General features: G+C 46.0%; 1 protein-coding gene across 1 annotated transcript in view; it reads right to left on the bottom strand.

The window, feature by feature from the left end:
* Positions 1–14471, bottom strand: part of znf827 (zinc finger protein 827) — a 43900-nt gene that overhangs the window by 25764 nt on the left and 3665 nt on the right. Inside the window, exons 2-4 of the mRNA XM_071521566.1 lie at positions 11789–13075; positions 9365–9537; positions 8538–9033 (exon numbers count right to left, since the gene is read on the bottom strand). Coding sequence (XP_071377667.1) covers positions 8538–9033; positions 9365–9537; positions 11789–13075 — 1956 coding nt within the window. The remainder of the gene's footprint in view (positions 1–8537; positions 9034–9364; positions 9538–11788; positions 13076–14471) is intronic.

Below are 14471 nucleotides of genomic sequence, written 5' to 3'. Positions count from 1 at the left end.
GAAGTAAAAAAGTGTAGAGGAATGAGGCGAGCAAGTGAGCAAGCGAGTGAGTGAGTGATTAAGTGAGCGAGCCAGAGGGAGAGGGAGAGGGAGAGGGAGAGGGAGAGGGAGAGGGAGAGGGGGAGAGAGAGAGAGAGAGAGAGAGAGAGGTTGCACGAGAGTGAGATCTGTTTGATATTTTGAGAAATTACTCTTAAAACACTTTTGAGAAAGGTTTGGTTTAACCAGTGTTTGATTAACTGATCAACATTTGAGAAAAGGAAATGAGTTATGTCACAATAAAATAAATCAGAAGAATATTGAATATATTGATACAACATATAATACACAGAAATGCAGATTAATATGGAACATGACACAAAGTGGTCAGCAGTGGGTTGAAGCCTGTCTTCACAGTCCTATTGCTCCAACAGAAGTCACAGTAGGGGCACTGTGGGCCAACACAGATGGTGGGACCTCATGACTGAGTCTTTCTCCCTCCAGGTCTGCAGGGCATCCACCACCATCTCCCCCCTTCCTCCCTTTCCTCTTTTCTCTTTTCTCTTTCACACTGGCTCTGTCCAACTCATTTCTGTACACTTTATTCTCAGCTCCATTCCACTTATGATTGGCTTCCTCGTCCCTTCTTTCCCTCTGACACCGTCTCAATCCTCTTCAGACACAAGGACATGAAATAATTCTTGTACTTCTGTAGAGCGTGATAGCAATCAGCTGAAGTCTTATCTGCCATCTCTGCAGTGCGTAGCCTAGGTTAGGGAGTGAAGTGTCACATGGATCCCTCTGCTCCAAAGTCATCTTCAAGAGAAACTGGGCCACATCTAATCCGCCTTAGATGAATAATTAATAATTAGACATGGAGCAACTTCCGATAGCCGCCAAGAAAAGAACAGCAGGGCCAGCGCCTCTCTTTGTGTCTCTCACCACTTCCCACTGCACAATAGTATATAGGCTTTAGCTTATATGATTTAAATTTAATAATAGCCATAAATACTGAGAAAACCTATGGAAATCAATCAGTTTTCCTATTTATTCAGTGCTCTGTCAGAACTGTAGAACTTCCCTTCTAATATCTAGCTGTGTGGTGAGTGTTCATCACCCAGGTGGGTGCTACACATTGGTGGTGGATGAGTTGAGTCCCCCCCCCCCCCCCCGACATGTGAAGCGCTTTGTGTACCTAGAAAAGCGCTATATAAATGTAATCATCTATCTATCTATCTATCTATCTATCTATCTATCTATCTATCTATCCTCTGGAAATATCTCCAAATGAATTCTATCCAAAACAGTGATATTCTCATTCATTCATTTATTCACCAAACAACGAAACATTTGGAAATAAGTGTGTTTTTTTGTTAATGTACAGTGGTAGGCACATGCATACACATACATCCAATGAATATGAAGAAACTAAGGCTTTGTTCAGACTGCAGGCAAATCCGATTTGTTTCTCAAATCCGATCTTTAGTTCTGACTGTCCACACTGCACCTTTAAGTCGGCGTGTGTACGCACGGTAACTGACGGCATGTTTTTCAGGTACGGAACCAAAACAAAAATCTGCAAATGCAGAATGGAGACTTATCATCTTTTCCTCCACGCCACAGGACAATCTAGTCGCAGTACAGAATTCCTCGTCGCAGCAGACAACATCCCCGGCGGTAAAGGCTGTTGTTTACGTGCTCCACGCTCTGGGTGTGACGACAACGCCATGTGTCGCGCTGTGAGTGATGTTAAGGACAGTTTGAAAACCGTTTTGAGCAGCTAAAGTGGTCAGACTGAGACGCATCTGAATTGCATTTCAAACCACATACAAATGTGGCTTAAATCTGATTTGCAAAAATCGGTTTCCATGTGGTTTTTTGCTGTTCAGACTTGATAAAATCAATCCGACTCCAATCTGGATATGCCAAAAATCATCAGCCAAATTCTGGTATGGCTGGTAAGTTTGACCTTTTTATTCTACCAGCCAGTTTTGCCAGTAACTAACCAGAGTTTGGAGATCCTCTTCTATTCTAACCTGGTTGGCTGGTAAAACGGTGAGAGTTGCTGGTGAATTTTAGTTTCCTGTCCTAAATACACCAAAAAACACACATGCAGACATCCATCAGCACAACCCTTGACACATATACAGTTTTCAAACCATCTTTACACCTCAATGTACGCACGGTCACACAGACACACACACAGGGCACAGATATAAGAGAGGCTATCACTCTTGGGCCGACTGCTGTCCAGTCTCCTCCGGCCCCAGCAGAGATCTGCTCCACTCTTCACCCTGCCGTCTCACCTAACATCTCTAACCGCCACAGGCCTGCCGCCCCCTGCCCGCATCATCAATCTGTGCCGGCTCCGGCCACTCTGATTAATGATGATCTATGCCGGAGGGATAGAGGGCTCGGGGACAGGGGATACGGGGCAGGGAAAGGGGACAGGTGCTGGTGTTTTGACCACCCATGCGGTGCCACGATGCCACAGTGCCACACCATGGCGCGTCAGGGCTGTAGTTCAAGAGGGGGAGAAGGAGGAGGTTGGGAGGTGGGAGGTGGGGGAGGGGGACAGTGACCTTCAAGTTAGGGGGCAGTGGCGCGGGGTCGCACGCGGCACCAGCTGGAAATGTCACACCGTCAGATGTCAGCGGGCAGGCTAAGTATAACCTGGTCAGCACCTGGAAGGACGTCCTCTAATTAGAAGCGTGTTCGGCCATGTCGGATCAGACAGGGACAGCACACTTGGTCACAGCCTTACACACACGCATAAAAATACACTTTCACATTTACCCACACAGACACATACAAATCTACAGTATGTCTGCAGAGGGAAATCTATATTTTACGTAGTCACATACGATAGGCTTATACATTTCACACACATGTAGGCACCACACCACACACATGCTGTATCGTGCTGCACCTAAACTGTACGCAAGTGCTGTGCTGCACATAAACCACTAGTAAATACAGACTCACACAAACTTACATTCACACATTCTACTCCTCTGTGGCCTCACCAGAACAAAAACAACCCCGGGACGTGCACTCACACACAAAGTCACACCACTCCAGTGACCTTTTGGATTGTCGCTATAAATAGAGTGTATTTCCACTCAGAATCTATGTTACAGAGCCCAATGAATTATTTAGTAGCCTAATCCAATGGGCAAGTTTTTTATTCCTCCAGGCTGATGGCTCGATAACAAAAAGCTGCAGCACAGTATCAACAGGAACAATTCAGCCTACAACACCAAGCTTACGCTTTAGGCTTTGGTCTGACAGAATTTCCCAATCACAATATCCTCATGTACAATCGCTCTTGCACATCATCTTGTGAAGGCAGCACAGATCTGAGGAGTAGACGGGCATCTCTGGGTGACTGGGCATCTCTGCTGTAAGCTTCCTGCCTGTGTGAATATGTACCCTGGCCAATGTCAGCTCCCTGTGCATGGTATTGTAAGGCTGGTTCCAGCCCAGGGTTGACGATGCTATCAGCTTGTCTCCATGTTATCACACCCTTCTGACACCTGCCACCAACGCTCCTTCCATTGCCATTCTTTTCCCTCTTTCGCTCTCTCTCTCGCCACGCTTCTCCCTCGCGCCTCATCCGTCTCGCTGCCAGGCGCTTGTCCACTCCGCCTCACCTCTCGCTCCGTGGCCAGGGCTGCCGTCAAATAACTTCATTAGCTTTCCACCTCTGTCACGCCGGCCTGCTCTCCCTCTGACAATTGGCTGCTGTTTTCTCCAGGAGAAAAAAAAAAAGAGGGCTACGTGGGGCAGGTTGAGAACCCAACAATAGCTGACAGTGTGCTAGACACTGGACAGTGATACTGATGGCTGCAGTGGGGATGTATGGACCAGAGGTCACACACAAAAGGCCTGCCTGTGCCTGCTCATGCGGAGCTAGAAAGCGAGGGACATGCAGATTAATTCTAGATGTCTAGTTTTTAGTTTCCTTTTGTCCCTTTCTGAACAACTCAAAATACTTGGCTTGTCGACTTGGTTTGATTAAGAGATGGTGTAACAGAGTCCACATATTTCAACACTTGAATATAGGTATACAGATGCCACTATGGTGATCCCACATAGAATACACATGGAATTTATCCTTCAGCCAGAATAAGAAAATGCGAGAAAAATCAATGTGCATAGCACATTGGGCTGCATGAAACAAATACTCCTGGATGTCACTGTTGACAACATTGCCCAAGTACAATGCTTCAGTTCTGCCTCTGCATCATCGCCTTGGAGCAATGCATTGCATGCAAGATACTCTCCCAGGAAAAGATAAATAAGACAACTGCAGAAGCATCACGACAGATACGACACCTCCCACAACCCCCTGCATGCCAATTATTCACACCCAGCCAGGGTCAAGCTCGTTGTCCCTGTGTCACCACAGCAGGGGGTGGGGTGGTGTTTGGAGGGTGTGCAGTGCCCACTGTCATTATTAACTCAGGGTCCACTGGGCGCAGGGTAGGGGCTGTGCATTTCAAAGTGCCTCAGTGGCTTTCATCTCTGAATCAAAATGTGGATCACACTGGATAGCTAACGGTTGTGTCAGCGTGCAAGGATAAAAATCAAAGGGTATCAGTCTAACACCCAGTGGAAAGCAGGGCAGCCCAAAAAATGATATGCTTATTATGTCAGAGGTCAGGAAGAGTTCACTGGCTTTTTATGCCTGGGGAACTCGGATGCAACTCCCTCTCTGCCTCTTTCTCTGTCTCCCTCACTCGCTGTCACTTTATCTGTCTCTTTTTTTATCTTTCCCTCTCTAGCTTTTTATACCCCCTTCCCCCCCCTCCCTCTCACAGGCCTTATGGGATTGAGGCACCGAGACAGCAGTGTAAAAGCAGGAGGGATGAGCTGCTCGTGTACACACTCAATCTGGGTTGGCAGGGAGGTCAAAAGAAATGGAGTCTAGAGGTCCCAGGAGGAACTTCCTCACCTCTCTCTTCCTGGCTGCTCCATGGCATGGCTAAGTCTCACAAAGATCTGAGACCAGTTCTACTCAGCTTCACATCCCTCTATCTTTAACTCCACCCTCCAACGAAGACAGAACTTTGTGATCAAAAGAACCAGTATTCATTAAAACCCATCATCACTCATTCAAGTTCACTATCCTCTCGTCCTGTCTTTTTAAATCCTCCCTCATTCTCCTTGAGTGATGCCCTAACTAAGATGTCCGCCACTTGACACTGGACTGACATTGTGAGGAGCCATCTTGGCTCCTCTGGGAGTTGCCTGGGCTTGATTGTGCAGTCTGGGAGTGAAGTGCAACTGGCACCCAGGGGGCATCCATGTGGAGCCGGGGTGTGCAAGATCGAGGGGGAATTAACTAAGCCAGCCCAGTCCCTGTGCATCCTAGCGGGGTCACAGGATGGCACTGAGGGCGCTAATCATTTCAAATTATGAATTCCTTTTTAATTATGAATTATGCATAAATTTTTAATTAATCTAATGTTCCCAGGGTTTTTTCCTCCCCTCCTCGCTCGAGATCTCAATCTAATTACACAGCATTAAGTGGAAGAGTGGCAGCCGTAGCCTCGACCCCGGCGCTGAACCTTGATCAACCTTTTTCCATCAATCTTGCCATTGTCTCAAAGCAGCTCATCCTTTGACATTTTGCAACATGGTGAAATGCATCTAAACACGGTCTGGACCCAATATAACTTAGCACAGCATGTTTGTCAAGTTTGTTCAGGGAAAACAGATACGGTTTTCCTTTTTTAAAGAAAACTGAATCAATATGTTGTAAAACTTTTTAACATTTCATGTCACATGTCACATTCCAGCTATTTATTTGCAAGAGACCAGATGAATAGTATTATTGTGAGCATATTGTTCATAACAGGGAAAGCTAGGAAAGTTAAAGAGCCAATGCAGAAACAATACAACATTGACAATGGTATAAAAATGAAATGGAATAAAACAGTTGTATGTCTTTATACACTATGACTGAGCAATATCGAACAACTGCTTATAGCTCATGGGGTACAGACAACCAGGTTCACAGCATCAATTGCAACCTGAGTTTCAGTTTGAAATACCCCATAACAAGGCCAAGAATAGGGAGATGATTGGCACTGTTCTGTTTCTAGACTAGCTTTTAAACAAGCTTCTTTTAAACAATGTAGCTTTATGTGCACAATCCTTAATGCAGGGCTCCAGACCAACTTTTCCCATTGGTGTCACTAACATTTTTAGTTGGTCTCATCAACATTTTCAGAATATAATTTGCTATAATTGCTGGTCTAGAGGTTAGAGAAGCAGGCTCGTGAGTGGAAGGTCACCGGTTTGAATCACCAGACCAGCTGGGAGGACATGGGTGGGGAAAATGACGCTATTCCCTCCCTCAACAACAACTGCCAAGGTGCCCTTGAGCAAAGCATTTAATCCCCAATTGCTTGAGTGGAACTGCAGTGGTCAACAGTAGAAGACTATGGAGGTACTGGGCAGCTCCCAGGTGTGATTTTCAGGAAATGTGTGAATGTGAAGCAAGGCATTGCTGGAAAAGAGCAAGCGTACTCTGTCAACTTTCCCTGGATAAAGGGTACAAAAAAATGCTCAGGTGTGACATCTCTGGGGCGGTATGATGAAGCCTAAGCCAACAAGGTATAGTCGATGACTAGGTTGACAACATAAGTGCTCAAAATAAATCAAATGTTGTACTCCACTGTCTATTCATGTCCCTTACTACTACTCAACTTCACAAAAAAAGACCATTATTTACCTGCAGGATTTTGTGCCAAATATTAACTCACATGGGGACTGATTTAAACCTGGGTGATGAATATGAAAATCAATGCGTGTCCACTGTCACATTATGGTACGCAGATTCCGACTATGACTTGTCCATTTGTATATGCTCCTTTCCTTACACACCTGAAACTCTGCAATCTGTCCAGCACTCCCATCTGTTTCATGATGTAAAACAAGAAATTTACATTCTAATAACTGCCAAAGACCCCAAATAGGAAACAAAGTGTTGAGTAAAAACACTTGAATGGATTACAAATGAATCAGAAAATGCAATGCTAACGACTGGTCTCAGAACAATTGGAATGGTATTTGAAGCAATCTGATGACTCTCCATAACTAAGCAATCAAGACGGGTCTTGCCATTTATGTACGCATTGGCTTGACACTGTTCCTCAAAAACATTGATCAATGGCAGATTTCATTATGTTGCGGGTTTTCCAAATGACATATGTGCCATTGAATGTACACATGTGATCATCAGGGTGCTGAGTGCACAAGAATAAACTTTTAGATATAGGAAAAGACAACTTTCCATGAACAGTATATAACTGGTATGTGATGCAGACATGGCAATAACAAGTGTCTGTGCAAAGTTTCACTGCTTGTTGGTGAGCTGAGTAGAAAGCAGTTGACATTAAGAAAGTCATCTTTTGATATAAAACTTACTTTTGATATAAAAATAAGCCTTTCTGCGGTTTCTTATAGGAAAAAATGTGAATGGCCTATTATAAATGATGTTCTAAGAGTAAGTTTCCAATTCAATTTTTGTGTTGTCCTAAACAAAAATGATTTTAAAGGCACAAGGTATTTAAAGGCAAAGCGTCATGAGAAAGACATGAAACGGCAAAAAGTCCATGGGCCGATTTTCCACCATACTGACGGGAAGGACACAATAGCCAAGGTTTTGAGTAAACCTGTGTGCAAACAAAGGCATGTTCATTATCTCAGTATGCACATCAAATAGTCCTGATCTAAAAAAGAACAGCTCAAACATGAGTGTCTAAATCCACTCAAACCTGCATATCTTTGTGCAGCCTGAATTGGTCCCATATTATTCAAACTGCACAGGAACTAAAATTTTAATTCAGCGTTTAAAGGGTAACACCGGTGTAATTTCGCCCATTATTGCCCATGAAAAGTCAGAAGCTACTACTGTCTTTTCTACTGTAGGTTTGCCTTACCTCCCAGAAGTCATAGGCTCCCGTTGTTTTCACAAATGCATCAAAAACAGCTCGCAGAGACATACTGCTGCCTTGACTAATGTAATACATCATATTTTCTTTTTTTCCATTACTGTGCATTGCAATGTTATTTACTACTGGTGGCAGTGAAGAGGAAAAATAAAACTTAAGGCAGAGTGGGAGGCAACATCTGGCTGGAGACGCGCAATGATCTCTTCACATTCAATTCTGGCAGAATGGAACTACTTTGATTGCAGCTGCAATGACTGTGGCATTATAAAGTAATGTTAGGAAATAATACAATACATGACAGATTAATTTAGTTAATGCAGCAGTATGTCTCTGTGAGCTGTTTTTAGTGGATTTTTGAAAACAATGGGAGCCTATGACTTCTGGGAGGTAAGGCAAACCTGCAGTAGAACTGACAAAAGTAGCATCTGACTGTGGCAAATTTATTGGTGGGTTTAGACATCTCATGGGCAATAATGGTGATGGAAAAAACTAAAATTACACTATGCTTTAACTTATCAGCTTAACAGGCTCTTATAAGCTGCTGCCATTTTATATAGGTCCCTAAGACATTAAAGATTAACAATTTGTGCTTACCTGACAGCTTCATAAGCAGGTCAGTGGCTGTCTTGGTAGAGATATCAGGGCTGAAGAGGGAGGCTGTGGTTGGACCACTGGGACTGGACCTGACCCCTACTCCCACCCCGACCCCGGAGAGGTCCAGCGAGTTGGCACTGCTGCTGGGGCGCTCCCTGCAGATGGTAAAGGGAGAGAGCACTGACAGGTCTCTCTCCTGTGGCTCCTCCTTGATGTGGACGTGGTTGGGGGAAGGCTCAACTGGAGGGGATGTCTGCTGCCTAGAGTCTGAGTGCAAGGGGGACGCCTCAGTCCCCCTCAGGTCCGCGGGGCCACTGTCACCCATCAGGGAGCCCTCGCCCTCTGTGTCGGTGGTGACCTCCTCTTTCACCTTGACGTCTGTGCGGGGGAAATGCTGGTGGCAGCGCATGTGAAGCTTCAGGCTGAAGTGGCGGGAGGAGGTGAAAGGGCAAAGTTCGCACTGGAACGTCTCACCCCGGTCCTGGTGCTGATGGACCTGGAAGTAAGCAGGATTGGTTTAAGTTTTGAATCACCATTTTCTCTGGCACTACAGAACACTGAGAACAGAGACGGGATGCTTCGTTTTCCGGAGGCACTGCTGCATTTCAGTAATATCCACTGGTGAGGTGCTATAAAAAACATGCCATAGTGTTTAATTGTGCCATGTAGAACAGTATATTAGAGGTGACTTTAACTAAAGCATGCATATCCTTTAGTGTCAGCAATTAGTTACATCCCGAGAGCCATAACAGCCACTGGGGACAGTTGATGTGTAAGGGGGAAAGTGTCACAGGTTAAAGAAAGGACATGAGTCCATATCATCTCACCTTCATGTGGGACTTGAGATTGTCTTTGCGAGCACAACGGAAGGGACACAGGGGACACTGGTGGCTTTTCAAGCCTGTGTGGATGACCATGTGTCTCTTCCAGTAGCTCTTGCGTTTGATGACCAGTCCGCACACAGGACATTGGAACGGCTTGCCACCATCCTCAGGAGAGCCTTGTGGGGACAACAGGTCATTGTTACCATTTACAAATTGTAGTTCTGGCTCAACCTCAGCTGGTCATTAAAATCCAACGAGTTTCAGAATAGCTAGACTTAAGTATTTTAGAGCAATGCAAAATTTATTGAGAAAAATGAACCGTCATTTGCTTCCTGTGAAGAAATAAAAATCATCCCTTACGGTCAATGGTAACTCTGACTGTGTTCAGGTCTGTGGGAGACTACTTCCACACACCTAATAGTGAAAACTATCAAGGGAAATGCCAGCTGGAAGCAATGGAACAATGGAAGTAAAAACTCAAGCATGTTTTAGTATCTCGATTATTGTTGTTGGCTTCATATCCGGCATCCATTACTGTTTAATTGGTCTTATTAGAAAGAGGCATGATTGCATTACAAATTCTACAAGGGCCTGTCAGGATGGCTTCATAAGTATTCCAGTGCTGTTCCTTGAAAAACATCTGGTAATCAGTGTTTGGTGAAATTACTGTGCTCAGCCATTCATTGACCTGAGGTGTAAAACCTCGAGACTGCCTATTTGCAACAATAAACCGCCATCTGCGGCCCAACCTCTCCAAGCGCAGAAGAGATCACCACGCAAAAACGACTTCTGCTTACTCTAGGATGAGACAAGTGAAGCAGAAATAAAAATGGAGAGGTACGTGTGGGTTAGTGCCTTAGCCTTGGTACTTACATGCCTGTTTCCTATGTAATCAAGATCATTTTTTAGAAAAGAGAGGTATGCTTCACATATATATGCAGAGTGTCGTACCTACCATTGCAATACAGTTTTATAGCGGAACTGGCAAGGGACTACAATAAAACAAGACATGACAGTCAATAATCAAGGTCACATTTTTCAGTCTGGCGACCAAACAACTACCTGCATTTTTACAGCGCTGCTCGACCTTGACGGCTTGCGAGCTGGAGCAGACCCCCTTTTTAGCATGCAGATCACAGAATATTACATCGACTGCCTCATCTGTCTGAAGTCAATTTGATCCAGCCATTTTAGATTTGGCGGGGTTACGACACAATCCCTCAAAAGTGGCCATCCGTCTCCCTGAAAACATTCTGTTCTCCCTAAAGGCTGTTCAGTTAGAGCCTGCCCTTTCAAGCTTTCTCTCTCCGTCTGTCTGTAAGAGTGAGATCGCTGTGTGCACGCTTGTTTGGGTTATATGTCTAAGTCTGAGTACACACTTATAGAATATACTACATGGCCATTTGTGAGTTACTCAGAGAGAGAGAGAGAGAGAGAGAGAGAGAGAGAGAGAGAGAGAGAGAGAGAGAGAGAGAGAGAGAGAGAGAGAGAGAGAGAGAGAGAGAGAGAGAGAGAGAGAGAGAGAGAGAGAGAGAGAGAGAGAGAGAGAGAGAGCGCGAGAGAGAGAGAGAGGAGAGAGAGAGAGAGAGAGTGTGCACGCATCTGTATCCAGTCAGTGGAAAGTATGATGTGTTTGGCCTTAAGTCTGCTGTGCTGATCAGTGCAGAGGGCTCTGGTTAGTGGGGGTTGAAGCCAGGAGGAGGCTGCTGAGATGGATATGGACTCCAGGGCTCCCCACTGTGCCGAGCACACACTGACGGCCCCCTTTTGGCAGCGCGCACATCCGAGCGCAAACGAGCTGGTCTGGGAAGGCAGTGAGGTCTCAGTCGGAACCCCCCGTCGAGCCCACAGACCATTTCCCAGACTAGAAGGCCAGCCAGGGCTGTTTTCTCTCGGCTCTGCTCTCTGCTCGGCTGACAGTTAAATTGAGGCTACACTACTCGCTACTTCAGCGTCACTGAGGTGAGAACAAAACCATTACAAAACTGGGGAAAACATATCACGGACGTTCAGAACTGTGCCATTTCAATGCCAATTGCATTTTGGGAATTATGAGAAAACCATCTACTCTTCTATTTTGTGTTAGTAATGCATTTTTATCCATTTGGTTTTACACTTCCATTGCTATATTCGTTTTGAAGTAACTTTTAATTAATGTTGAATTTGAAGAAGTATACTGGTTCCAAAAACATTTTTTAAAACAGACAAAGATCTCTTGAACTTCAGGTAAATTTGTACCACAATTTTTCAAAAGAAAAGGGCAAGGTGACAGAGGAAGAAAACTTTCCATATATGAAGTGGCAATTCACTCTCACTCTCATTATAAGCCACTTTCAAAAATATTGGTAATACCATTATTTTGAAAATAGCTGAGTACTACTTCAACTATGGACATAGTGGTATTGGTTGAGAGGTCAAAGAAGTTACCTGCTTGGCTGCTAGGTTTTCCTCTGCCCTTTGGGGTGGAGGGCAACAGCAACTCTAGGCCCTGGGTGGGTGTAGAGGGCGTGGGGGCCTTCTGGTTCCTGTCCAGGAGGGGCTTCACGTCCTCCTGGAGGACCCCAGCACTGGCCAGGGGAGAACCCTCTTTCTTCTCTGCTAGCAGGTTCCCCGCTGCCCTGGCTGCCACCTCTTTGAGCAAGGCAGCTGAGGAGGTCATTGACACCAATGAGAGGAAGGAGCTGGCCGAGGCTTGGTGGTCAGTAGCAGCGCTGGCCGTTGACGAGGCTTGGCTCCGTTCACTGACTTTCTTGGAAAGTGCTGCTAGGGTGGAGCTAGCCGACTGCGGGCTGAACGGGGAGGTGAAGGCATCAAAGCGCACCACATCTTCTCCTCGACCACCTCCCCCAAGGGTGGACACTGCGGAGGAGGCAGAGGTGGAGGAGGAGGAAGAAGAAGTTGACGAGGAGGAGGCCACTGCATTCTTGTCTTGAAGTACAGCATTTGCTGCTGCTTTTAGCTTCTGGATGGCAGAGTCCGGGGACAGGCTGGAGCCGCAGGGCGCTGAGCAGCCGGCCGGTGGCCACTTGTCTGCAACACCCACCCATACAAAGCCGCTGCCGTTGCTAGGGGTGACAGAGGAAAAGGGGTCAAGGGGCTCTTGCTTGATGTTGGTGACTGAGGGTGCCAAGGAGGCTGGTGAGGCCGAGGCTGAGCTGCTGTTGTTGTTGTTATTGGCCAGTTTTCGGGCAAGAGCACTTAGCTGCTGGGCATGGTGGGAAGACGGGGAGAGGGTCAGGGGTGGGGCTAGACCTATGGGAGGAGACTCTCCCCCAGCACCTCCCCTGGATGACCGGCCCAGGAGCTCCCCAGCTTCAAGTTTCAATGACCCAGCCTCTAGGAGGCGCCGTAGGTTGCTGCTGAGGGGCTTCCCCAGGGCGCGAGAGGCTGCCTCGCCATACAGCGTTGATACCACCGAGGAGAGCGTGTCCTGAGCAGAGAATGCACCCCCGTCCAGTCCAAGAAGCTCCAGAGAGGCACGGTGGACGGGTGTGGGGCAACCCAGTGAGCTCTCGCCTCCAGAGGTATCATGGTCCCCGGACCCAGCGGTGACTCCGGGCCGTTCGTCAGGAGAAGAGCCCCGGGGCAAGAGGAGCTCATCCTGGGCGTCTCCGTAGGATGACGACTCTGAGCGCGTGTCAGAGGCGTTCCCAAACCAGCTTTCCTCCTCCACAGGACCGCCATCAGGCCCTCCCTCCTCGTTGCTGTCCACATCTAGGAGAGGAGAAAGGACAAACAATTTACTATGAGGGAACAGAGACGAAAGCATCAAGAATTTTGTGAAGGAGACGCAGATCATCTACTAGATCTGTATCTGTATGGAGGGAATAAAGTCATCAACACATTGCTTTCGTTAATAGACAGACTTGGGCATAATCTTTCAGCTAGAACACAGAGGTTGTGAATTCTGAGTAAGAACTGGCACCTATTTTGTAACAGTTAAAAAAAGGAGGTCACCATAGCCTCTGGCTGATGGCAGTCTGGCAGCTTTTATCTCTAGAAATCACTGAAATATACAGCCTATTTACCATCATTGATTTGTCAACTGTCACATAGCAAAAGTCACTTGTACCATCAGGAAGCCAAACTAGGCCTAGGATTTTGACATCTCATTATCCAAAGTAAGCATTCTCAATTACCAGCCCAAGCACAAATCAAATGGCCCTTTAAAGCTGCAAAATAGACTTCAGTGCTCACAGCAGGGGTAACAGCAAGCACACGGCTAAAATGAGTTGTAACGCAAATTCAACCTTTTTCTTATATATTGGCAGCTTCCCACAAGGTGCATCCAAGATGGTTGAGTAATTTAGATTTTTCTGTCCTTTTTTAACCATATTTTTTTCCCACCCTTGGTCTAGAAGAGCCTAGTAAAGGGGTTACCATGACGACGGGTCCTTCTGGGAGGCTAGACAGCAAAGATTAGGGTAATGGAGGTTACAGAACTAGATTAATATTCATGAGCCTGCAGATACCACCGGGGAGCCAATAAGGATAGGGTTAAGGTCACCAAGGGTCATTAATATACACTTCATGTATCAATATTCATAAGCAAAACATTACAGCTTGCCAGACAAGGGCGAACAAAGAAAAGTGAATATTCCTGATACATATTAACAAACCTCCATAAGAATATGTCAAAAGCACCAAGCCTGGGCAAAAGAAAATGTCAAAATTGATTTTTTTTCTTTTCTCTGGGTTACTGTATACAACCTTAACAAAGCATGATTCTAATGCATATGAACCAGCTGAAATTTACTGGATAAATGGGGCAATCATGCATTTGCAAAACTGTGAAGCAACGAAATAATTATTTAAAATGTCTCACAGACACACACCACACACACACACACCCAGGCTGTCTTCACCCTGACGACTCTAACAGAGGCCTGGTGGGCCTGCTCTCTGTTTACAGGCAAAGGCAGAATGGTTGCCAGGCAACCCCAGCCCAGCGACCTGTTGGGATCATTAGAGTTGGCTGACATCTGGCCAGCGTGACTGACCACGGTCCACAAAGGTGACCACAATCACAGCCCACTATGACCGCTACTCTCCTGCTGCAACAGATATCAAACAGGGCTTACACACTTACTAACAACATCTTCTCATCTCT

This window comes from Centroberyx affinis, unplaced genomic scaffold (genome assembly GCF_046629955.1).
Source record: "Centroberyx affinis isolate AG114_WGS23_722 - 3 ecotype Tasmania unplaced genomic scaffold, CSIRO-AGI_Caff_v1 ptg000898l_1, whole genome shotgun sequence".
Lineage (NCBI taxonomy): Eukaryota > Metazoa > Chordata > Actinopteri > Beryciformes > Berycidae > Centroberyx > Centroberyx affinis.
This window is presented reverse-complemented; position numbering and strand designations above follow the sequence as displayed.